This window comes from Heteronotia binoei, chromosome 1 (genome assembly GCF_032191835.1).
Source record: "Heteronotia binoei isolate CCM8104 ecotype False Entrance Well chromosome 1, APGP_CSIRO_Hbin_v1, whole genome shotgun sequence".
NCBI lineage: Eukaryota > Metazoa > Chordata > Lepidosauria > Squamata > Gekkonidae > Heteronotia > Heteronotia binoei.
Window position 1 is genome coordinate 16,099,180 of NC_083223.1, and position 26,329 is coordinate 16,125,508.

At 47.1% G+C, this 26,329-nt stretch overlaps 1 protein-coding gene across 2 annotated transcripts in view; it reads right to left on the reverse strand.

Moving 5' to 3' along the window:
• Positions 1–1,560: 1,560 nt before the first annotated feature.
• Positions 1,561–26,329, reverse strand: part of PLA2G7 (phospholipase A2 group VII) — a 63,210-nt gene continuing 38,441 nt past the window's right edge. For both annotated transcript variants that reach the window (XM_060257737.1, XM_060257729.1), the window contains 8 exons: positions 23,929–24,022; positions 21,544–21,612; positions 19,801–19,933; positions 17,012–17,125; positions 9,935–10,026; positions 7,509–7,679; positions 5,829–5,977; positions 1,561–3,185 (listed from right to left, as the gene is read on the reverse strand). In XM_060257737.1, coding sequence (XP_060113720.1) covers positions 3,085–3,185; positions 5,829–5,977; positions 7,509–7,679; positions 9,935–10,026; positions 17,012–17,125; positions 19,801–19,933; positions 21,544–21,612; positions 23,929–24,022 — 923 coding nt within the window. In that variant the 3' untranslated portion in view covers positions 1,561–3,084. The remainder of the gene's footprint in view (positions 3,186–5,828; positions 5,978–7,508; positions 7,680–9,934; positions 10,027–17,011; positions 17,126–19,800; positions 19,934–21,543; positions 21,613–23,928; positions 24,023–26,329) is intronic.

Below are 26,329 nucleotides of genomic sequence, written 5' to 3' on the forward strand. Positions count from 1 at the left end.
TGCTTTACAGTAGGAGAGCTAGGTTTGATTCCAGTAGCACCCTAAAGACCAACACAATTTTCAGGGTATAAGTTTTCAAGAGCCAAAGCTCCATCAGATAATTTTATGCTTTTTTTTTTTTCTACAGAGGGACCTATTTAGTGTGACACTAGGCAGAGCAGATCAGCTTTTACAGTGAATGCCTGGTTCAGGACAAGTGTCTTAAGAACATAAGAGCCCTGCTGGATCAGGCCCTGTGACCCATCTAATCCAGCAAGCCATCTCACACAGTGGGCAACCAGTTCCTCCAGAGGGACAGCAACAGGGCATAGAGGACAAGGCCTTCCTCTAATTTTGCCTCTTGGCTCTAGGATTCAGAGGTTTAGTGTCTCTGAACGTGGAGGCTCCCCTCAGTCCACCAGGGCATGAATCTATCTAATCCCTTTTTAAAACTGTCCTTGTGGCCATCACTCCATCCTTTGGCAGTCTTTATTAGAATAGCAAGTTCATTTTTAAAAGTTTCTGTTGCCACTGTGTAAGAGAGAAGGGAACGCTTTGAATGCAGCAGATAAACATAGTTGACTTCAGAGGTGCCACATCACTCGCAAAGAGATTTTGGTTGATGGAGGTGTGATTTTCTTTTCTTTTTTTTTTGCCAGTTGCCCCTATTGCAGATTGTACTGTTTCCCCCCCACACGCTGTTTTGAATGTCACCTGATCCTCAGGAACAGAACTCCAGGGGCCCAATGACAGGCAGGGACATCCTGTTTTGCCAGGCTCACTCCACCAATAGTGATTGGAATCCATCCTGTTCAGTTTCTAGATGCCAGCTCTGCATAAACCTGAGACAGCAGCTCATATTGTTACGTTAGCAGCAGATTTGGGGGGATTCCCCCCCCCCCGTTTTATTTTTACCAACAGGTCTCATTTGGCAACAGATGGACCACTGTGCCCACCCCCTTTTGGAATGAAGGGAAAATTGTGACAGTCACTGGGGAAAAGGATGAGTCATTAAAGGTTCCTGTGGTTGTGAAAGCCTGAACCACAGCTGTATTGAAGCGAGAGAACCAGGTGGCAGAATTCAGCATCCTTGCTCTGATTTTCCCATTGAAATCACTACCATCTCTGCTAGTAAAGAAAAGGGGCTTAGAAGGCAGCCTTCAAGTTGTTCCCTGTGGTGTTGAGCAGGATGTATGACTGTGACTTCCAAAAGTTTTAACTCCAAAATGTGTGGGTCTGATCCCTGCTGTGATACTTGATCATTTCCTACTGGGTGTTTTCTCCCTCCCCCTCAACCTCTTTTACTTAGGGGCTTGAAGCCTTGAACTATATTGCTTGGCTTATTAGTTCAAGGCTGAGAAAACAGATTTGAGGAAGGAATTTCTGTTGCTTTTTCTGTGATCCTGGTATGAGACAATGTAGATGTCACAGGTGTTCTGTTTTGACTGGGTGCGGTTCATTCATTCAGACTCTGCAACTGGAGTTCTGATCACTTCTCAGTGGCCCATTCGTCTGTGTACTTTTTAACTTAAATCCACAGATACAGGATTTTATGGCTGAAAAGGAAGAAACCTCGGAAAATAGCATACAGTAGAGTATAATAAAAAGACTGTAATAGCTGATACATCTTATTTTAATTCTGACAACTGCTTTGCAATGCAGTTACATCGACTGTGGTATTGTTCTTCTTGGCGTCATCACAGTGAACAGAGCAATATACTAACTCACCAAGGTTTTTTTCCTTAGTGGTTATGTCAAAGAGGACATTAACATTGAAATTTGAAAAGTTTTTACCTTCCTGAACATATTATTTCTATAACTGAAAAGGTTTTAAGGCTTAGGTTTTCTGTGCATGTTGTTTTCAATATTCCTTAGCTGGAAAGCTCCAGTAGCTCCCCCAGTTTCTCAGGACATTAAGATAACCTCTTCATCAGGCACATGGGTACAGTTAGCTTTAGCATCTTCCTGGACTGGACCAAGAGTGATCTTGTCTAAGGATAAGAGTACTTTGGAGTGGAGAAACCTCTGATCAGCTGCAACAATCCCCACATTTCTTGTCAGAAGCAGAAAATAAGCTAAAAGGCAAGCGTGAGGCTGTTTCTATAGGTCCAAATGGGTGGCATGACGGGCAACTGGACTACACAACACAAACGAGTTCTTGTTTGGAAACTGGCCCACGTTAAATCAGCTCAAGCATCAAGCAGGGTAAATACAGACGACTGTTCACCAAGCAGAAATCTGCCATGGTGTGCTCATAGTAACCATTGGGCACGCTGGTCATCAGCATGGTCCTTACCCCTGTTGTTTCCTGGCATGTCTGGCCATCACTAGCTTAACATGTGCTTATGTACATGACTTGATAAGTTACCTTTTCTTAAATGGCGCTCTGAGTCATCCTTGCATTGAGAATCCAGAGACCTTAAGAGGCATTATAGGCGGCTCCACAGGGTAAGGAAGGCTGCAGCTACTTTAAGGCCATTCAAAATGGAACTCCAGCTGACCCCTTTCGTCAGCTGTGCTTCACAGGGTCCAGCTTCAAGTACAAATCTGGAGGGGTGGGGGTTGGAAATTTACTATGTTCGTTTTAATATAATGGTTCTGATTGATCCATGCCAGCGGAATTGGGCATGAACAAAACTGGAGCGCTCATAAGGACAGCTGGGGTTAGCTCTCCGCTAGTGATACTGAAGAGAAACCTTCGAACTCCACATGAGTGGATATCCCATTTCAGGATCTGAAAAAAGGCAGTAGTTAAACAGCTTATTTTCATTTTGCAGCCATGTGGATGTGCGAAACAACTTGCACACATCATAAAGCATGTTGTGAACACAGCTCTCAGTCTACTACACACAGCCATCCTTACTGAGTATAGGTGTTCAATCCTACATCATTATGAGACAAGCTTATAAACTGGCAACGACTTACAAACACTACCCTACCAATATTGCAGTGTAACTTTGTGCAGCTGGCCCAGGTAGGTTACAAAACTGCCTTCCTTGAATCCTCATTTTCCAGTCAGTATCAACAGTGAGGAAGTTACCGCTAGGTGCCAAGCAGCACTATGGCAATTAAGTGTTCTAGGCACAATATTTTTTAGCGCATCCTTTATTTTTCTGAAGGAGGCAGCTCAACGTTCGTTCCAGGGATGACATGAGGGCCTTCACCTTCTACAAGAGGATCCCACTGGTCAAAGTCTTTCTGGAGGCCTACAGGACACAAATACAGAACACATGAACACAAAATTAGTTTGGAAAAGCAAAAGAATGACTGAAGACAAAGATGGGAAATCACTGGCCAATTGTCTTTTACACTGGACATTTGTGAGAAATTAGACTTGCAAACTCCACCCCCCCACCCCACAGGAGCTCATATTCTGTCCTTTAAAAAAATTAAAAGTTTATTCACCAAATGATACAGATTTTCAGAAATATTTCAAAATTAAATTTCGGAAATAATACAGAGGTACTAAGGTTGAATAAATTAAACAGTTAACATTGGATAACTATCAATTATACAGTATGAACAGTCAGATTATGCTCAGGTTAATGTAAAAGATAAAAAGTTTTTTGGGTTTTGTTTGAAAATTGGGAGGAGTTGGATAAATAGCCAGGGAAAAGCATTCAGCAATATGGACCATTTACTCATGTGTAGTAGATACCCTCATATCGTATAATCCAGTCTGTAATTTTATCTAATAAGTAACTTGCAACCTGTCCTTGTTACTTTAAAGCTTGTATTGACCTCAGGGTGGCATGGAGTTTCAGATCTATCTAAAGCTACCATATGGCCAGGGGTGGAATTTTAGCAGGAGCGCCTTTGCATATTAGGCCACACATCCCTGATGTAGCCAATCCTCCAAAAGCTTACAGGACTCTTAGTACAGGGCCTACTGTAAACTCTTGGAGGATTGGCTACATCAGGGGGGTGTGGCCTAATATGCAAAGGAGCTCCTGCTAGAATTCCACCCCTGCCTATGGCTAAATTCAGACAGCCAATTTGAGCTGACCTAGGCACAGCCTCCAGGTGGATGAAAAAAGCAAAGACAGAAAGGCACAGCTGCCACCTGTCCCGCTCCTGCATTCACCCCATCCTCTGACATCCCTGAGGTGGATTGAAAGGGCTACGCTTGGGAAGTGGTAGTAAAATCTTCTGCATGCAACCACCACGTGAATGCACCAGAGTGCCCCTCTCGTAATATACGGGTGCATTGTGTGAGAGCATCTGACCGGAATTTGGCTGCTCCGTTTTGGGGGCCCTAGGTGCATGCGTGTGCACGCACACAACCCAGGTCAGGCTGCTGCCCCCCTTCCCTTCTGCGGCGCTGCGCTCCAGCACCCACCCCTCCCCCACTCAGAGCGGCACTGCTAGAATCGTCTCTATCCTTTTAGACGTGGCCTGGGCATCTCTGCATTCTTTCTTGAGCGCTCGATGAAGCTTCACACCCCCTCGCTTCTGGCGGTTCTGGAAGTGAGGCGGGGAGTGAAGCCTCATTGAGTGCTCTCTCAAGAGGGCACAGAGATGCCCGGGCCACATCTAAAAGGGGAGGGATGATTTTAGCGGTGCTCCTCTGCGTGTGCCGGGGACGGTGGAGGGCAGCAGCGCAGAAGGGAAGGGGCGGAGGGAGGAGGCAGCTGGGCAGGGTGGCGATGGCAGCGTAGAGGGGGGAAGGCAAATTAGGCATGTCTTGGTTGTGGGGATGGGGGGAAACCCCAATTTGGTGCCCCCCCTCCCGGCACCTTGACAAATGCCTGGTTTGCCTAGTGGGCGAGCCGGCCCTGACCACATAAAATACACATCAGATGTTAGAGAAGGAAGGAAGGAAGGAAAATAGAGGGGGAAGGGAAAGTGGAAAGAAAGCAACTTTAAATGCATTCTCCAAGCCACTGGCTGACAGGGTGAAGTGATTTAAAGAGACAAATGCCTTTTCCAAGCCAGCCAACATGCTGGTGGGGGGCTTTGAGAGCCACACAATATGTGTGAAAGAGCCACATGGCGCTCCTGAGCCACAGTTTGGCCACCACTGCCCTATAGGGTTGCCAGAAGTTGGCAGTGACTTGGCAACCCTCTCCATCACAGCCGTGTTGCTTTATGCCACTGATGCACTTTTATGGTTTGTTAGTTACAGTGTTTATGCTGTTATCCAGGGCTTTCTTTGTAGCAGGAACTCCTTTGCATATTAGGCCACACACCCCTGATGTAGCCAATCCTCCAAGAGCTTACAGTAGGCCCTGTACTAAGAGCTCTGTAAGCTCTTGAACAAATGAACATATTAAGCTGCCTTATGCTGAATCAGACCCTTGATCCATCAAAGTCAGTATTGTCTACTCAGACTGGCAGCGGCTCTCCAGGGTCTCAAGCTGAGGTTTTCCACACCTACTTGCCTGGACCCTTTTTAGTCAGAGATGCTGGGGATCGAACCTGGGACCTTCTGCTTACCAAGCAGATGCTCTACCACTGAGCCACCGTCCCTCTTGGAGGATTAGCTACATCAGGAGTGCGTGGTTAATGTGCAAAGGAGTTCCTGCTACAAAAAAAGCCTTGCCGTTACTGTATGGTTCTCATTTTGCAAGCATCCTTCAGCAGGTCTTTGGAGAGGCAGTATATACCTTCCCTGAAGAGGCAAGAGACTTTCAGAGGTGGTTTGCCATTGCCTGCCTCTGCACAGCAACCCTGGACTTCCTTTATTTCCAGGAAACTATTTCCAAGTGTTTTTTTTTTTAATAAAAGTACCATATAAGGAGATTTGTTGGTGTGACGATTTCCTTTGTAATATTTTTCTCACCCTGGGGGACGGGATGGGCTACTAATCAAATAAGTAAATTCTATACAAAAATAACATAGCAGCTTACCCAAATGTTTTTGTAAGAAGGCTAATGAAGCTTCATTGCTAACATCAATGGCTACATGCGGATCAATGTCTCCTTTGAGTTTAAAAATCTTTCCAATGAAGTTACCGGCCAGGAATGTGAAGTCTGGGAAACTCTGGTGCACTGATCCTCTGCAAGCAGTAAAGATTTTTTTTTTTTTAATAATATTGTTGTCAGGAAAAATTAAGCGTTGAGTTGTAAGCAAAAGTAGAATCATAGAGTTGGAAGGGACCTCCAGGGTCATCTAGTCCAACCCCTTGCACGATGCAGGAAACTCACAAACACCTCCCCCTAAATTCACAGGATCTGCATTGCTGTCAGATGGCCATCTAGCCTCTGTTTAAAAGCCTCCAAGGAAAGAGAGCCCACCACCTCCTGAGTTGGAAGGGACCTCCAGGGTCATCTAGTCCAACCCCCTGCACGATGCAGGAAACTCACAAACACCTCCCCCTCAATTCACAGGATCTGCATTGCTGTCAGATGGCCATCTAGCCATCTTTAAAAACATCCAAGGAAGGAGAGCCCACCACCTCCCAAGGAAACCTGTTCCACCGAGGAACCACTCTGTCGGGAAGTTCTTTCTAGTGTTGACCTGGAAACTCTTCTGATTTAATTTCAACCCACTGGTTCTGGTCCTACCTTCTGGGATCACAGAAAACAATTCCACACCATCCTCTATAGGACAGCCCTTCAAGTACTTGAAGATGGTGATCGAGGTATGTAAACATACAGGCCGATCCCCCATTAGCCTTGTCCTGGTCTCACTTTCCTCCCTTCCGATTTCACACAAGCTGCCCCAGGGCTGCAACTCACTCCGCCTCTTTCATGTGCCAAGCAAGATCCTCTGAAAACAGGTTTCTGCTTGCCTTGGGAAAGAGGCTGAGTGAGTTGCAGCCCCAGGGCAGCTTGTGTGAAATAGGAAGAAAGCCCTGCAGAGAAAAGGAGCGTTAGACTGGGAGTTTTTAACTATTGTAAACTCATTGGACTGAGAGAGCCAGTTTGATGTAGTGGTTAAGTGGGCAGACTCTTACCTGGGGGAACCGGGTTTGATACCCCGCACTCCACTTGCAGCTGCTGGAATGGCCTTGGGTCAGCCATAGCTCTTGCAGAGTTGTCCTTGAAAGGGCAGCTTCTGGGAGAGCTCTCTCAGCCCCACCCACCTCACAGGGTGTCTGTTGTGGGGGGAGGGAGGTAAAGGAGATTGTGAGCCACTCTGAGATTCAGAGTGAAGGACAGGATATAAATCCAGTATCATCATCTTCTTTTAAATGTGGGATATAATTATTTTTATAAATAAAATATTTCACTTCATATTAAACCTCTGGAAGGATTCATGGAGCTGTTATGTTTCCTTGGAAAGAAACTCTGGCTGTTAAGAAGAAGAAGAAGAAGACATTGGATTTATATTTCGCCCTCCACTCGGAGCGGCTCACAATTTCCTTTATCTTCCCCCCCACACTACAAACACCCTGTCAGGTGGGTGGGGCTGAGAGAGCTCTGCCAGACCTTTCAAGGACAGCTCTGCCAGAGCTATGGCTGACCCAAGGCCATTCCAGCAGCTGCAAGTGGAGGAGTGGGGAATCAGACCCGGTTCTCCCAGAGAAGAGTCCATGCGTTTAACCACTACACCAAACTGGCTCTCTGTTAGATTTTAGCACTTACTTGATAGTGATCATCTTTGTCTCCTCATTGGCAGAGACCAGTTTCTTCATTTCTAAGATGTTGGAGGCCCACTGGAATTTTTCTGAATTAATGAACAGCAACGGCTGGTGAACTTTGGCATAGACTTCATCAAGGAGAGGCAGCATCCACGCATCAAGGGCCACACCACACCTGCAGAGGGGAGGGCGGACAGGGTGAAACTGACATTTATTTATTTAGGATTTTCACATACACCTTCAGAAAGGGCAGTAAAAACCAGCCAGGGACTGGTGGTGGTGCCATCAAGTCACACTTAACTAAAGGTGACTGAGAGGTTTTCAAGGTAGGAAGAAGAAAAAGAAGAAGGAAAGAAGCAGCAGAAGAAGCAGATGATGATGATTGATGATGATGATATTGGATTTCTACCCTGCCCTCCGCTCCGAAGAGTCTCAGAGCAGCTCACAATCTCCCTTACCTTCCTCCCCCACAACAGACACCCTGTGAGGTGGGTGGGGCTGGAGAGGGCTCTCACAGCAGCTGTCCTTTTGAGGACAACCTTTGCCAGGGCTATGGCTGACCCAAGGCCATGCCAGCAGGTGCAAGTGGAGGAGTGGGGAATCAAACCCCGTTCTCCCAGGTAAGAGAGCTCTGGCTGACCCAAGGCCATTCCAGCAGCTGCAAGTGGAGGAGTGGGGAATCAAACCCGGTTCTCTCAGATAAGAGAGCTATGGCTGACCCAAGGCCATTCCAGCAGCTGCTGGAGGAGCAGGGAATCAAACCTGGTTCTCCCAGATAAGAGAGCTATGGCTGACCCAAGGCCATGCCAGCAGGTGCAAGTGGAGGAGTGGGGAATCAAACCCCGTTCTCCCAGGTAAGAGAGCTCTGGCTGACCCAAGGCCATTCCAGCAGCTGCAAGTGGAGGAGTGGGGAATCAAACCCCGTTCTCCCAGATAAGAGAGCTATGGCTGACCCAAGGCCATTCCTGCAGCTGCAAGTGGAGGAGTGGGGAATCAAACCCCGTTCTCCCAGATAAGAGAGCTATGGCTGACCCAAGGCCATTCCAGCAGGTGCAAGTGGAGGAGTGGGGAATCAAACCCCGTTCTCCCAGATAAGAGAGCTATGGCTGACCCAAGGCCATTCCAGCAGGTGCAAGTGGAGGAGTGGGGAATCAAACCCACTTCTCCCAGATAAGAGTCCGCACACTTAACCACTACACCAACGTGGCTCAGAGGTGGTTGCCTGCCTCTGCATTACAGCCCTTGGAGGTCTCCCACCCAAACAGTCATCAGGGCTGACCCTACTTGGCTTCCAATAACTGGCGAGATGGGGCTAGCCTGAGCCATCCAACCTCAGGGCTTAAACCAGAGGTGGCCAAAGCTGCTTAACGTAAGAGCCACATAGAATAAACGTCACATGTTTGCAGTGCCATCGCTCGGGTGCTGGTGCTGGGCTGCCACCCCAGGCAAGCAGCCCCCCGCCCCCAACTTCTTGCCCGCCACTCACCCTCCCCCCCACCCGAGTGCAGCAGCAGTAGGCTCTAGTTGGTGCACTGGAGCACACCCACCACTGTGCAACTGCGCCTACCGGGCACCAGGTGCCCTCAGCCACTTGAGGCCGGGGAGAGTTGGAGTGGTGGCGGGAAGCATCCAGGAACTGATCAACAATTAGGCCAAGTAGGCACTGGCCTATGGGCCCCCACACCTTTAGGGGCCCCAGGCTGGCTCCCCCCCACACTGGTGGCGGCCGTGAGCGGCGGGGTGATAAGACTCTGAGATAATTTGGAAGGGCCCCCCCCCCAGATTTCAACTGCCTAGGGTATTCCTAAGGAATTCATTTGCATATTAGGCCACGCCCTCTGATGTCATCATTGTTTTGCACAGAACTTTATGGGTAGAAAAAAGCCCAGCAGGAGCTCATTTGCATATTATGATATGCCCCTGATGCCAAGCCAGCTGGAACTGCGTTCCTGTGCTAAAAGAGCCCTGGTCTTAAAGGTGCTTTCTTCCTGTGTGATCCAGGGAGCTGGGCAAAGGAAGCTCTGGCTCTTTCCTTCCTTCCCCAGGGCACCAGGAGGGGGAGGAGCCTCAGCCAACAGAAGGAAGAGAGGCTTGGCTCAGTAGCTCTGCTGTGCGATTGAGAGAGCCTGGCAAAACATACTATCCCCCCCCCTCCCCCAAGGAAGGATCCTTAGCCATTGGAGAAAATAGAGGCTTTGCTTTGTAGCTCCTGTGCAATTGAGCAAGCCTGGCAAAACAAATTGTGATGCACAAGAAAGCAAGAGAGAGGGAGAAGGAAGCAGGTGACAGCCAGTTGCTTGGAGGCCTGATTTGGCCCCCGGGCCCCATGTTTGACACCCCTGGTTTAAATGAATGTTAACATGAATACAAAGAGAAACACACACACACACAGAACCATAGTAGCAGTTTGGGGGAGATTCTTGCTCTTACTTGAATCGTTCGTCTTTGCTAAGGGTCTCAATGGCTGTGGCAGCCCCAAAAGAATGCCCCATCACCGCTATCTTGTGAATGTCAATGGAGTCCTGGAAAGACAAAAAGGGACCTTAAAGGACAGAGGACTGTTCTTGCAGCTTATTCCGGTTTTAAAAAATCAACAAAATCTGAGCATCACCGCAGACACTCAAATTGCACTCCAGCACAGACTTAAGCCCCCTTATGAGCCAGTTTGGTGTAGTGGTTAAATGTGCACACTCTTATCTGGGAGAACTGGGTTTGATTCCCCACTCCTCTACTTGCACCCGCTGGAATGGCCTTGGGTCAGCCATAGCTCTCTTAGGTTGTCCTTGAAAGGGCAGCTTCTGGGAGAGCCCTCTCAGCCCCACCCACCTCACAGGGTATCTGTTATGGGGGAGGGAGATAAAGGAGATTGTGAGCCTCTCTGAGACTCTGAAATTTGGAGTGGAGGGCGGGATATAAATCCAATTCCTTCTTCTGAAACCAATGGGTTTCAGTCGGCTTAACTTGTGTGCTGGGTTGTGGCCAGATTGTGTCTGTTCCTACTACAATTTCCATAGTTAATATTAAGATGCCATTCATTTCTTAGTCAGGAATTTTTAAAGAGCTGTGATATTTAGTAAATACTGAAAACTGCAGGCTTGCAACAAGTTCTAACTTTCCTTCTTTGTAATGTGAGGTTTGTCCTGATGTGAGCGGCCTAGGCTAGCTTGAGCTCATCAGAACTTGAAAGCTAAGCAGGGTTGAGCCTGGTTAGTATTTTGGGGTGGGAGACCACCATAGGAAGTCCAGGGTTGCTACGCAGAGGCAGGCAAGGGCAAACCACCTCTGTTCCTCTCTTGCCCTGACCTGGATGGCCCATGGTAGCCTGACCTCTTCAGATCTTGAAAGCTAAGCAGGGTTGAGCCTGGTTAGTGTTTTGGGTGGGAGACCACCATAGGAAGTCCAAGGTTGCTACGCAGAGGCAGGCAAGGGCAAACCACCTCTGTTCCTCTCTTGCCCTGACCTGGATGGCCCATGTGAGGTTTGTCCTGATGTGAGCGGCCTAGGCTAGCTTGAGCTCATCAGAACTTGAAAGCTAAGCAGGGTTGAGCCTGGTTAGTATTTTGGGGTGGGAGACCACCATAGGAAGTCCAGGGTTGCTACGCAGAGGCAGGCAAGGGCAAACCACCTCTGTTCCTCTCTTGCCCTGACCTGGATGGCCCATGGTAGCCTGACCTCTTCAGATCTTGAAAGCTAAGCAGGGTTGAGCCTGGTTAGTGTTTTGGGTGGGAGACCACCATAGGAAGTCCAAGGTTGCTATGCAGAGGCAGGCAAGGGCAAACCACCTCTGTTCCTCTCTTGCCCTGACCTGGATGGCCCATGTGAGGTTTGTCCTGATGTGAGTGGCCTAGGCTAGCTTGAGCTCATCAGAACTTGAAAGCTAAGCAGGGTTGAGCCTGGTTAGTATTTTGGGGTGGGAGACCACCATAGGAAGTCCAGGGTTGCTACGCAGAGGCAGGCAAGGGCAAACCACCTCTGTTCCTCTCTTGCCCTGACCTGGATGGCCCATGGTAGCCTGACCTCTTCAGATCTTGAAAGCTAAGCAGGGTTGAGCCTGGTCAGTTCTTGGATGGGAGACCAACAAGGAAGTCGAGGGTTGCTATGCTGAGGTAGGCAATGGCCAACCCCTCCACCCTGGCCTGGATGGCTCAGGATAGCCTGGCCTCATCAGATCTCAGAAATGAAGCAGGGTTAAGCCTGGTTAGCCCTTGGATGGGAAACCACCAAGGAACTCCAGGGTTGCTACGCAGAGGCAGGCAATGGGAAGCCACCTCTGAACGTCTCTTGCCTTAAAAACCAGGGTCATCGTAAGTCGGTTGTGACTAGATGGGTGCTTTCCACCAGCAAGGTGAGGTTAGGGGGAAAGTGATCTGACATTACTGTGCACATTCCTTCTCCTCCTCCCATGGCAGTCAACAGCGTGTAGCAGGGACAAGGAAAGGCACAACACAACATCTCGTGACGCGTTTCCATAACTGCATCTTTCAGAAAACAAGAGAGAAGCCCGGCAGGGGGCTAACATTTTTGGCACACCCATTTCCAGCCTGAGTTGGTCGCCTCCCAAAGCCATTCTGAACAGGAGGTCAGGTCCCACAGCTAAACCCAGGAGGACTCTAGCATCTGGAGAACAACAGAAGTGACTTTCTCCAGTGCTCTGAGGATTGCCCTGATACAGTGACGCACCAAGCTCACGGCACAAGAGTTCCTGCATATGGCGGCAAATCAGTGGAAAGATGAGATTTTGGGGCTAGTCAATTTCACTCCTCAGGCAACCAGGGCTGGTGCGTGGGAGTAGGCAAGGTAGGTGGCTGGCTAGGGCATCACCTTGCCATAGAGGCGGGTGGCCCCTCCCCATCTCCGCTCACACTGACCCTGATACTCCATGGCATGGAGTCTTCGCTCGGAGGGAAGAAAGAACGATGCAGCCCTGCCCCCTGCCCAGCTCCTTCCAAAGCGGAGCATTCTTTCTCAGCTCCGAGCGATCGAAGGTGAGAAAGAACACTTGAGAAAAACGCGCTGTCGCAATGATGTCACTTCTGGGTGACATCATCACGCCGCACGCGGTTCACAAGCACAGTTAGAGCTCGGGGGGGGGGGCAATGGCAGGGGGTTCTGCCTGGGGTGGCAGAACCCCTAGCGCAAGGGCTGCAGGCAACTCAAATTTCTGGAAAGGTGGGCCACTGCTGAGAGGGAGAGAGAGCATTTATCTGTTTGGAAAAAAGAGTTAGAGGTACAGGTACATGACAAAGAATGCGAGGGTCTCTTGTGGGAGCCTCTCCCTAAATATACATGCCTCACATTATAGTGGTGGAAATTGACATTGCTTGCGGCTTCTGGAGTTGGAAATATGGGGAACTGACGCATCTCCCTTTCGTGGAGTGAACCAACGCCTTTGTTCTGGACATAAAAGGTGTTTTTATCACCTGCTGTCTACCATCCCAGTTATGGGAAGAGTCCAAGACATGCTTGCAAGATTTTGAGGAGTTTAACTTTGGCTGGCGAGGAGTCCTGCTGGAGCTCCTTTTCGGCTTTGAAGAATCTCCCGTGAAAAATCGCATAACAACGTCTACAAAGGCTTTTTGGAGTCATTAAGTTGACATAAGTTTATCCAACCCCAACTTTCTATGGACTATAGACTACTGAAGATTGGAACGATCGGTGTAAGGAAGTTTTGGACACTTGATAAGGTACAATTCTTATCTTTCATTCTGGGTCTAAAAGAACGTTTTTAAACTAAAGAAACAAAGATTTGGAACTATTTGCAAAGAAGTAAAGCTGTGTTACAGAGGCTGGGGGTGAAATCGTGGCTTTGGAACTTTAATAGGCACTGTAAAACTCAAAAAAAACAAGATTTGTTTACCTTTGTGGCTCCTGCAAAAAAAAATCCCCCATCATAACAAAGCCTCGGCTTGCAATTGGGAAACAGGAAGTGATGCTCGAAATATCTCGAGAGTGGAAACCATTGAGAACGGGACTTCATTTCCAGAGAGTCAGGAAACAGCGCTGGGAGAAGAGGGACACATCCTAGACCTCCAGGCCTACTTTAGCCCCAAAAATCATAGAGTTGGGGCCTGAAAAAGTTGTGGCCACCATTTTGAATGTTTACAAAACTTTAAATATTAATATCTTGGCCCAGGAAGCTCTGAGGATGGCGATTTTGGGCTTGCTGAAGAGGGCATGCTCTAATCTATTGAACCCTGTTATCGGTTTGTAGTTTGGTGAGGTCAACTTGGGGTCTGTTATATGCTATGGGAAGACTGACGTTTGATGTCTGATCCAAAATACGAACTAAGAACATGTGGAAGAGCCGGCTCAGTAGAGGGCAAAATGTCTAAGATTGCCCAAGAACAGCTGGATGCTATGGAGGCCAGATTAACAAAGGCAATGAAAGATTTGATAACTACAAATGAGAAAAAGTTGACTAAAGAAATAACAAAAGAGATAACTAAGAAACTAACAAAAGAAATAAATTCCAGTGCTGAAGCTGAAAGAGATCAAGAAAGACATTGAAGATCTGAGGAATTAGTCACAAGCAACAACACAGAAGATGCAAGAGGTGGAAAATAGAGTTACAAATCAAGATGTTACAATAAAGAAGATTCAAGAAAAAGTTCTACTACAAGACTTAAAGAAATATATCATGACTATTATTGCTGAATATTTGGGTGAAGATCCAGAGAAGACTGAAGATCGATGTGATTACGTGTACAGGGTCAATTCAGAGTTTGCCAGAAGGCGTAAATTGCCAAGAGATACAGTAATTAAATTTACCACTATAGTGGGAAGGATCTTGAGCCAACAATTTGCAAAAGAATTGGTGGTGGAGGAGAGCAGAGTGAGGATAATGAAGGAACTACCAAGGAAGGTCATCAGTGACAGAAGACAATTTAAACCTTTGACGGATAAATTAAGGGCAAAAGGTACAAGATATAGATGGATTTTACCAGCTGGACTTACTTTTGAGTATAAAGGGCTGAAGTATTCTGTAATAGACGTTCAAGGCATGGAAGGATTTTTGGCAGACAATAAGGATTTTGGGGACACAGCTTAATTGTATTTGTATTATGGGAAGGAGAAGATGGATGGGTTCTTCCGGCATCATTTTATAAGAAGTTTGTTGAATACTTGGAAAAGATATTTTAAATATGGTGATGAGAGGAAACCACTGTGGATTGTACCAATGGAAGTTATAAAATGGATTTCTGACTCACAGGAAGACAAATGGGTTACATACAAACAATTGCTAAAAATTAAGGGTGGCAAAGTAGAATTAAAAGCGGAGGAAGAACTGCAAGACAAATTTAATCGGTTCCAGATGCTACAAATTAAAAGTTTAGTGGATAAAGATATCAGGACTACAGGTATAAGGCAAGATCAGACAGAAATGGAAAAAGTGCTATTAGGGGAAGATGAAAAGTTGATTGCAAAGATGTATAAATTGTTATTGAAATGGTCTACAGAAGACAAAGTGGTAAAATCTCAAATGATTAAATGGGCAATAAATATGAATAAAGAAATTTCAATGGAGACATGGGAACACCTATGGAAGAACTCTATGAAAATATCGACATGTAATAATATAAAAGAAAACTGTTTGAAAATGCAATACAGGTGGTATATGAAACCTAAGAAGTTAGCAAAAATGAACAAGCAGGCATCTGATCGGTGTTGGAAATGTAAAAAGCATGAAGGCTCTTTTTTACCGTATGTGGTGGACATGTGAAAAAGCAAGACAATTTTGGCAAATGATTCAACAAGAGATGTCGAAGATTTTGGGATATGCAGTTAAAAGGGCACCGGATACCTTTCTGGTAGGATTACAAATGGAAAGTTTTCCGAAGCAAGATAGGACTTTGGTGTGGTATATGTTGTCAGCTGCAAGAACATTGTTTGCACAAAGGTGGAAGCAAGCTGAAATATCAGATAAATGGGACTGTATTTTAAAAACTTTACATTGGAGTGAAATGGATAGACTTACTAGAATCTTGAAAGACAGTGATGCAGAAAAATTTAAAGATGAATGGAAGACGTTTCAGGACTATATTGAAAAGCAATGGAGAGTTAAGAGACATTTGGTGGTTTTTGAAAGTATAACCTGAAATTGGGGGAAATGGGGGTGACAGGTGATTAGAAAGAATTTTTTGAATTAATATACGATAGCTCCTTTTATTAGCGGTTAGAAAATATAGTGATAACTACAACAAACAGTTATAATTGATGTGATAATAGATCGATGAAAGATAAGTGTAATACTTAAAAAGAATTAAATAGCTATAACTGGTGTGATAATAGATGAAAGATAAGTGTAATACTATGGGTGAACTAAAAGGTTAAGGTGATATGATTTAGTATATTGAGATAAATAAGTTCAGGATGTGCTAACAATGTCCTGAAGGAAAGCTAGAAGACCGAATTATAAATAGAGATATAGAGATGTTATCAGATTTTCTGTAAGTTTTATAGTGCAAGATTCTAAAACGGATGGTACCTTAATTGTTTTTTCTCAATAGCTTGAAGCACCGATGGAGGTCAAAGAAAAGAGGTGGGGGAAGTGAGAAAAGAAAAGAAAATGTGTAATGTATTGATAAGGATTGAAATATTGCTTTTTTCTTTTCTTTTTTCCTTATTTGAAATACATTTCAATATATCGCAAAAATTTAATAAATTTGGTTAACACGAAATTGACATTGCTTGCCATTCGTTTCCTGGGTGTGAACTGATGCAAAAAAATGCCACGTGCGAATGAACCGTACTTGTCCAAAGAAATACATTATAGTGGGAGTATTCATTTCAACAAATACAGTTAATTTGCACACTGAATTTTTTGCATGATCCCAATTTATTCATCAGTCAGTTTCCTGGGTCTGCTTGCAGTGCTACAGAAATCTGCAAAGCCACATGTACCCAGTTTGGTGTAGTGGTGAAGTGTGTGGACTCTTATCTGGGAGAACTGGGTTTGATTCCCCACTCCTCCACTTGCAGTGTCTGGAATGCCCTTGGGTCAGCCATAGCTCTCACAGAGTTGTCCTTGAAAGAGCAGCTTCTGTGAGAGCCCTCTCAGCCCCACCCACCACACAGGGTGTCTGTTGTGGGGGAGGAGGATAAAGGAGATTGTGAGCTGCTCTGAGCCTCTGAAATTCAGAGTGAAGGGTGGGGTATAAATCCAATATCATCTTCTTCTGCCCAAGAGAGACAGTGGAAAAATGCCACCAAGTTGCAACCAACCGATAGGGTTTTCAAGGCAAGAGATGTTCAGAGGTGGCTTGCCCTTGCCTGCCTGGACTTCCTCGGTGGTCTCCCATCAAATATTATCCAGGGCTGACCCACCCTGCTGGATCTCTAGCCACCCCAAGCAGGGCTCGCTCGCCCAGGGCTTTCCTTTCTTGCATCAAATTGCTTTTGGCTGGTGGGGGTGGGGAAGCATATGCTAATGAGTTATGCTAATGAGCTCCGCCACCTATTTTTCTGCAAAATGGCCCCTGACAAAGAGGAACCAACTATTTCCTTTACCTTTAGAGGGGTCCAGTCAAAACGCATGGGCATCAAGTTCTCTACTTGCTTTCCAGAATCAATGCCCAGCAAGAGGTCAAGGGCTCTAATGCACTCATCTGCTCTCTGCTGCACCTGTGGAAAAGAAATTCATCGACTGTGAAGTTGCTTCCTGAGCTGACCCAGGAAGGCTCCAATTGCGCCCTTAAGGCAAACGGGCTCTGTTCCTGGGGCTCAGGGTCCATGAGCTGTAGGCGCCAAAGGTCACGGGGCTTTCTTGTGCCCTTCCCACCCCTCCCAGCAGCCATTTTGTGACCCTGAAGGAAGAAGAGGCTGCCCTGGGAAATGAGGGGTCAGGAAAAGTTGCTTCTTCTTTTTCATGTCAGTGGAGCTGTGCAGAAGGAAGAGACAAGGAAGGCGATTTCTACCCCCTTTCCCCCTCTCCACTGCAGACTCCCTCCTTGTAGAGCCAGGGTGGCATACAGCACAGGTGGCCAGACTGTGTCTTGGGAGCCACGTGTGGCTTTCATACATACTGTGTGGCTCACAAAGCCCCTCCCACCCTGTCAGCTGGCTTAGAGAAGGCATTTCTCTCTTTAAATCACTTCTCCAAGCCTTGGAAAATGCCTTTCAACTTGCTTGCTTTCTACCTTTCCCTCGTTCATCTATCTTCCTTCCTTCCCTCCTTCCTTGAGGTTCTCAAAGATCTGATGTTTATGTCTTGCGGCTCTCAAACATCTGATGTTTATTATATGTGGCTCTTGCATTTAGCAAGTTTGGCCACTGCATGTGTGGCTCTCAAAGCCCCCACCACCCCATCGGCTGGCTTGGAGAAGGCATTTAAAATGGCTTGCTTTCCTTCTCCGCCTCCCTCCCCCATCTATTTCTCTTCCTTCCAGTCACAGTCTCGTCAATTTCAGTGGGGAAATTAAATCTTTGTCACTGGGAGCTAGCAAGGCTTAAGTTTGGCTGGGCTGTGAAAGACAGGAAGGAAACTTAATGCAGCTCTCTGTATATGTGCCCATTATTTAAACCCTCCAAAAGCAAAGAAACCATTTCATAATAGTGCTTTTACTTTTTCTTGGTACAACCTCATTTTTCAGAATGCGTGGTGGACATCCAGAGATATCACTAAAATAATAATAATAAAAAAACCTGTATTGAAAGAAAAAAAATATGCACAAGGGTTTTTTAGTATAGAGCAGGGGTGGCCAAACTCATACCGTTTTCGCACACAGCTTACCACTCGGTCACATTCCTGTTCTCTCCGCAGCCTCCGTCGGATTTCCCATTATCTGCGCCGGAGTTACAGGAAGTGCTGCAGCTTTTGCGTAGCAAACGTAAACTGGGTTTTAGCGGTTTTAGCGGTTTACGTTTGCTATGCAAAAGCCGCGGCACTTCCTGTAACTCCGGTTCAGATAATGGGAAATCCGACAGACGCTGCAGAGAGAACAGGAACGTGACCGCGTGGTAAGCTGTGTGCGAAAACGGTCGCACTTAACATAAGAGTCGCATAGAATAAATGTCAGATGTTTGAGAGCCACAAGACATGAACATCAGATGCTTGAGAGCCGCAAGACAGGAAGGAAGATGAAGGAGAAGTAGAAAGAAAGCAATTTTAACTTTAAATGCATTCTCCAAGCCACCAGCTTGGTTTGGCTTGGAGAAGGGATATAAGAAGAGAAATGCCTTCTCCAAGCCAGCCAGTGGGGCAGTGGGATCTTCAAGAGCCACACAATCTGTGTGAAAGAGCCACACGTAGCTCCCGAGCCACAGTTTGGCCACCCCTGGCATAGAGATACAAAGAAGCCCTCAGTGAGTGTGGAATATGATTTTTAGAAAGCATTTTTGATAATATTTTCTTTTCAGTAAGCAGAAGCCTGGCCCATATTCTATTTGATAGATAAGATATTGGATTTATATCCCGCCCTCCACTCCGAAGAGTCTCAGAGCGGCTCACAATCTCCTTTACCTTCCTCCCCCACAACAGACACCCTGTGAGATGGGTGGGGCTGGAGAGGGCTCTCACAGCAGCTGCCCTTTCAAGGACAACCTCTGCCAGAGCTATGGCTGACCCAAGGCCATTCCAGCAGGTGCAAGTGGAGGAGTGGGGAATCAAACCTGGTTCTCCCAGATAAGAGTCCGCACACTTAACCACTACACCAAACTGGCTCTCTGTGCGGGCAGGGGATGAAATTACTGGGCACTTTCCTTTTTTTTTTTTTTGCCATGAGAGACTGAAAAGAGGCAATTCAGCATGGCTGAGAGGCCAGCTTGCCCATATTCAGGCCATTTGCAAAACAAAAACAAAAGAATACCACCCAAACATCAAAGTGTATTTCAGAGTTCTCCTTCCGGTTATTTTAATATTTGGTGAGAATTAGAGCAAAGCTGTCCCCACCGATGTAAGTGAAAATGTCCCATTGGATTGTCTGCAGCAGCACCAGGCTGGAGTCGGCCAGGAGTTTGGTCAGAGGTGTGAACTGACCCAAGTCATCATTGCCCATTCCCCCTCCCCCCTGCCGCTGTGTCTTTCTGTCCTCTTATCGTCTATGGTCAAACAAATGGGGTGATTGTCTGTGGTGGTCAAAAAAGGGCAAAATCTGTTTGACCAGCTATGTTCATGGAGAAACGGAAACAGGTACACAAACTCTGTACGCCATGATGGTTTTATCCTAGGTTTCATGCCGTGTCGGTCAAAACCTTGGCAATCCGGAGAAAGGCTCAAGTGACATCCAAAATCTAGGAGGTCTTCTCTCTCCTCTCCCCCACCTCAATGGATTATGCATGTAAAGGGCTTGCTCAAATACCTGACGCTGACGAAGAGGAACATCGTCATCTTCGTCTGCTTTTGACTTCTTGTAATACATCCATTCTTCCTGCAATTTTGCCGCTGCTCCTTCTGCTTCCTTATAGTAATACGTTGCTGAAGCGGACTCATCTCTAACAAAAAGATGCCGTTTCAAAATCTTTAGGCTTGTTTCTTGAGAAATCTATACCATTAAGGCCCATATAATCCTGTCTCCCCCCCACCAACCACCCAATTTATATGTGCATGTGTGTGGGTGTGCATATACCTGGAAGTCATGGTGACTTCTGATGACTGACTCCTCCTGGAGGGTATTCAGTGAAATGGCTGTACAAAGCCTGCCCCTGCCCCCCAGCTCTGGTATTCCAAGGAGGTCTCCCATCCAAATACTTGGCACTCTGCTTAGCTTCTGAGATCTGGCAAGATCGAGCTTGCCTGGGCTATTCAGGTCACCAATGCCATCTAAAGTTTTGATGGAGATCGTTAACTTCTACATTCATAGTTGTGCTTCGGGATTTATAATGGTGAAGAAGAAAATGTACCAAGTATGGTACACGGTATTCGCTGTAATCCTCCATCTCCCTATCAGCTTACTCAATACAAAGTGTACTTCCCATCACGGCAGAGCTTTTTTTGTAGCAGGGACTCCTTTGCATATTAGGCCACACCTCCCTGATGTAGTCAATCCTCCAGGAGTTTACAGGGCTCTTAGTACAGGGTCTACTGGAAGCACCAGAAGGATTGGCTACATCAGGGGGGTGCGGCCTAATATACAAAGGAGCTCCTGCTACAAAAAAAAGCCCTGAATGACGGACACTAAAGCCAGTGGGGCAGAGCCATGAAAAACTTAATCCATTGAAATAAACAGGTGTAAAGAGGCTGTAATAAGTTGTAGTAAATGATGAGCATCTAAGTTTTTTGCCAGTTTCCCTGGCCTGTGGGAGACTTTAAGATTCATAACTATTTCTGGAGATTCCCCACCCCTAAGGAGCAGCATTTTGGGGTGCGTTTTAGGCTGCTGTGGGAGGGAGAAATCAGCAGAAATGCAACCCCTTCCCCAATATAAGCACCTTATTTTGAATCATAAACTTCCCAAATCCGTTTTGGTGAGAGGAGGAGGAGTTGAAGAAGAATCTCAGAGTTGTCACAATCAGTGTTCCTTCTAAGCTGAGTTAGCGTGAGCTAGCTCACAGATTTTTAGCCTCTAGTTCACAGATTTTTGTCTTAGCTCAGGAAGGATGGCCCCAGAGCACAATAATTTATGCAGCAGCTCACAACTTTAACACCAGTAGCTCACAAAGTAGAATTTTTGCTCACAAGACTCTTCAGTTTAGAGGGAACGTTCGTCACAATCTCCTTTACCTCCCCCCCCCGCCCAACAGACACCCTGTGAGGTAGGTGGGGCTGAGAGAGCTCTCCCAGAAGCTGCCCTTTCAAGGACAACTCTGCAAGAGCTACGGCTGACCCAAGGCCATTCCAGCAGGTCCAAGTGGAGGAGTGGGGAATCAAACCCGGTTCTCCCAGATAAGAGTCCACACACTTAACCACTACACCAAACTGGCTCTCATACATTGTTTGCAGCCCAAAGCAAGCAATGTAGGGGAAGGTCAGATCCAGACTGGTTCTGCACTGCTAGTTCATCCATCTTCTCCACTGGAAGGATGCAGGCAGAAATCTGTCAGTCTTCTGCAAAACAGCTTGTTGTTCCAACCATTACAAAAGGGAGGTGGGCAGTGGGTTGTACCTGTGCTCAACAGACGCAACGATAAATCCCCGAGAAGCTATTTCAATGCAGATTGCCGAATATACAGTTCTGTTGGAACAAACATGAAAGGAATTATACAGATCCCTTCAGCCTGATCTGAAGTTATCTGGCGTGCTATGTCTCATTAAAAGCATACATCTGGTCAAAGCAATGGGATTCCCAGTAGTAATGTATGGCTGTGAGAGTTGGACAGTAAGGAAGGCCGAGCGCAGAAGAATAGATGCTTTTGAGATGTGGTGCTGGAGAAGACTCTTGAGAGTCCCTTGGACTGCAAGAAGATCAAATCAGTCAGTCCTAAGGGAAATCAACCCTGACTGTTCCCTGGAAGGTCAGATGCTGAAGCTGAAGCTCAAATACTTTGGCCACCAAATGAGAAGGGAGCACTCAGTGGAGAAGACCCTGATGCTGGGAAAGGCGAGAGGCAAAAGAAGGGGACGGCAAAAGATGAGATAGCTGGACAGTGTTACTGGTGTAACTAACATAAATTTGAGTGGACTTCAGAGGATGGTGGAAGACGGGAGGGCCTGGCGTGACTTGGTCCATGGGGTCACAAAGAGCTGGACTCGACTGTGTGACTGAACAACAACAACATATTTTCAAGAAAATACCTCCTCTCTTTCTTGTGTCGCTTCTAGAATGATCTGCACAGGTTCTGCATTCGATGTGCCACACACGCAGTCCCCTGCTAATTTATTTTTTCCCCTCGTTAGGACAGATGGGTGTATGGATAATTAACATTGGGAAAGGCTGTGGGTCAGTGGCAGAGTTCACACATCTTTGTGTGAAGAAGGTCACAGGTTCAATTCCCAGCATCTCTAGTTAAAAGAACCAAGGCGGGAGATGACGGGAAAGACGAGACCCCTCCCTGAGACCCTGGAGACACTGCCAGTCTGAGTGGACCAAGGCTCCAATTCAGCATCAGGTAGCTTTGTGTGTCCAATGAATTCCACCCAGTGAGGAGTACGTGAATCAAATGACCCCTGAAACGCAGCTCAGGGGGAAGTTGTTGGACTTCTGAGAAACAGCACTAGATGCAATACAGGGCTTGGCAGCAGGAGGCAGACCCAGTTCCAGATTTTGGTGGGCCCGGGGTTGACCTTGCCACTAGGCAACTAGGTGATTGCCTAGAGCGTCGCCTTCTGGGGGCGCCGAATTGGGTGGGGGGGGGAGAGAAGTTATTCTTGCCTAGGGTGCCAGACAGCCTAGGCTGAGTGTATCTGGGCCCCCGTCCCGTTCTTTGCTTGCCACTGTGCCCCCCACACACACCTCCCTGCCCACCTGCCTTTGTCCACCTCCCCCATTGCCTAACCATCCATCCTTCCCCACCCCCTTGCTAATATCCCAGTTTCCTCAAATCTTGCACGCCCTTCTGTGACTTTGCTGGACAGTGTGTGCAGCTGGGAGTGTGGTGGAGAAGAAGAAGAGAAGAAGAGGAAAAAGAAGAAGAGGAAAAGTAAACGTGGAGGGGAAAGAAGAAGAGTCGGTTTCTGTACCTCGCTTTTGAACCTCAAGGAGTCTCAAAGCAGCTTCATCTTTCACCCCCTCTTCCCCATAACAGACAGCTGTGAGGCAGGTGGGGCTGAGAGAGCTCTGAGAGAACCGTGACTAACCCAAGGTCACCCCAGCTGGCTTTATGTGGAGGAGGAGTGGGGAATCAAATCTGGTGCTCCAGGTTAGAGTCTGCCCCTCTTAACCACTACACCACAACAAGCAGGTCTTTCCGCCACAGCAGACTGGCCAGCTGACTGGGGGTGGGAAGGAGCCTGCAAAACTGGGGGATCCCCCACTGGGACTTGGGGATTGGCAAGCCTAATATTAGGATGCACACCCTTGATGTAGCCAATCCTCCTGCAGCTTACAAGGCTCTTTCAGGGCCTACTGTAAGCTCCAAGAGGATTGGCTACCTCAGGGGTGTGTGGCCTAATATGCAAAGGAGTTCCTGCTACAAAAAAAGCCCTGGGTCTACTCCAGATATTATAACCACTGTTCCCTCTAAGCTGAGTGAACGTGTGCTAGCTCACAGATTTTTGGCCTCTGGCTCACACATTTTTGCCTTCGCTCAGGAAGGATGGCCTCAGAGCAAACTAATTTATGCAGTCGCTCACAACTTTAATGGCAGTAGCTCACCAATTAGAATTTTTGCTCATAAGACTCCATGGCTTAGAGGGAACATTGATTATAACTAGTATTATTTTGCTTTCACGGTGTGCTGAAAACATTCCTTAGGACCGCCAATTTCACAAACTCCATTTCATCCACTTTGCAGATAACATTTAGTCCTCACAAACAGCCCGAATGCCATCAGATGAGACTGACACTGTGACTTTTAGAGATCCGCTGTGTCATCAGAAACTGCAGCCTTACCTGAAGGCGCCAAGCCCGTGGGAAAAAATAACGAGGGGGTATTTTTCTCCAGGTTTGAATTCAGCATCCCATTTGGCAGGACAGGTCACGCGGCCTAGGTGACAACGGAACAGAGTTTGTTGGAGTTAGGAAGTCTGATGATGACCTCATGAAAGTAACAACGGACCCTTGGGCAGCTTCTCATTATCTAGCCTGAACCGTTTCCCGCAGCTTGTTCCACATCTTAACTTTGTGCCAGCTGGGTTTTTTTTTAAAGTGTTCCAAGCTGGCTTAGATGGCCATATGTTGGGGATGCTGACCTTATGTACTGCTGCACTAGAGCTGCTAATCTCTGTCAGGGGTGTCAAATGTGGCCTGGGGGCCGAATCAGGCCCTCAGAAGGCTCCTATCAGGCCCCCAAGCAACTGGCTGTCATCTGCTTCCTTCTCCCTCTCTCTTGCTTCCTTCTGCATCACAGCTTGCTTTACAAGGCTTGCTCAGTCGCACAGGAGCTACAGAGAGAAGCCTCTATTTTCTCCATTGGCTGAGGCTCCTCCCTTGGGGAAGAAGGGGGGGGTGATGGAGAGCTTGCTTTGCCAGGCTCTCTCAATCGCACAGCAGAGCTACTGAGCCAAGCCTTTCTTCCTTCTCCTTCCCCTCCTGGTCCCCTGGGGAAGAAAGGAGAGAGCCAGAGCTTCCTTTGCCCAGTTCCCTGGATCCCATGGGAGAAATACAAAGAGACCACCTTTAAAGACCAACAAGTGCTAATGTTTTAAGCATGTTTTATTTTATGGGGTTTAAAAAAAAATCTTTAATGGTATTTGTCTATGTCCTCTAGAAAGTTTATCTCTCTGCTAAAAGGTAAAGGTAGTCCCCTGTGCAAGCACCAGTCATTTCTGACTCTGGGGTGACGTTGCTTTCACAACATTTTCACGGCAGACTTTTTACGGGTTAGTTTGCCATTGCCTTCCCCAGTCATCTACTCTTTCCTCCCAGCAAGCTGGGGACTCATTTGACCGACCTCGGAAGGATGGAAGGCTGAGTCAACCTTGAGCCGGCTACCTGAACCCAGCTTCCGCCAGGATCGAACTCAGGTCGTGAGCAGAGCTTAGGATTGCAGTACTGCAGCTTTACCACTCTGCGCCACAGGGCTCTTATCTCTGCTCCCTAATCTTAGATAGGGACACGCACGGCCTGGTCTGACACGGCTCGGGGCCGACAAGGTCTCATTTATGTCAGATCCGGCCCTCGTAACAAATGAGTTCGACGCCTCTGCTCTAGATGGTAGCTGGAGATCTCCTGGGATGACACAACTGCTCTCCAGGTGACAGAGCCTAGTTCACCTGAAGAGAACGGAAGGCAGTCTTTGTGGCATTATATGGCCCACTGAAGTCACTTCCCTCTCCAGACCCCACCCCCTTCATCAGGCTCCACCCCCAAATTCTCCAGGTATTTCCCAACCTGGAGCTGGCAACCCTGTTCTGCACTGAGCAGGGGGTGGGTCTAGACAGGGCTGCCGTCTCTGGGTTGGGAAATAACTGGAGATTTGGGAGGGTGGAGCATGAGGAGGGAGGTGGGGTGGGGCTTCAAGATCCCACCCCCCCTGATGTAGCCAATCCTGGAGCTTACAGGCCTCTTAGTACAGGGCCTACTGTGAGCTTGTGGAGGATTGGCTACATGAGGTGGGGTTGGCCTAATATGCAAAGGAGTTCCTGCTGCAAAAAAAAGCCTGCTCTCTAAGAATTTCTTGCTTAAGCACCCTGGTCAAATGGGTTTCCGAGCAGTAAAACCAAAATGCAGAACAATGAGGTGATTACTGACTCCGCTCCTCTTTGGTGTATTTGTATAATCCAGATCTACTGACCTGTTTGCTATTTTCCTTTAAATTGACAGGTCTTCTGTTTCCAGAAACAGTCCCAGGACACCTGATGTAGAACCCATTCCATAACACATAAATAGATCCTCGTATCTTCTTGTGTTTCAAGAAACATTCTTCTAATTTAAAGAGTAACATGCCACACTTTTGACAGCAACAACCTCAGAGCTTGGCTTCTGCCTCCAGAAGGTAGCCATGTTGGTTTGCTGTAAAGCTGGATCGGAACCCAGTAGCATCTTAGGAACCAACAAGAATTGGTGGCGGGGGTGGGGGGTGAGCCTTCCAGAATCAAAGCAAATTTGATGAAGGCAGCTTGGCTCATACCCTGAAAAATCATGTTGGACTTCCTGTTTGGCTGGAAGACAGTCTGCAGCTCCCTAACAGAGGGGGATTTTATTGTCACTGTTCAGGGTATTAAAGACCCCTGATAAGGTCTATGCTCATTAACCCTAGGCAAGGGTTAACCCAAGACGACTTATCTTCCTTTAATGCTGTTGATATCGAACTGGAGCAGTCAGGGAGCTGACTCCTTCATTTCTTGATGTC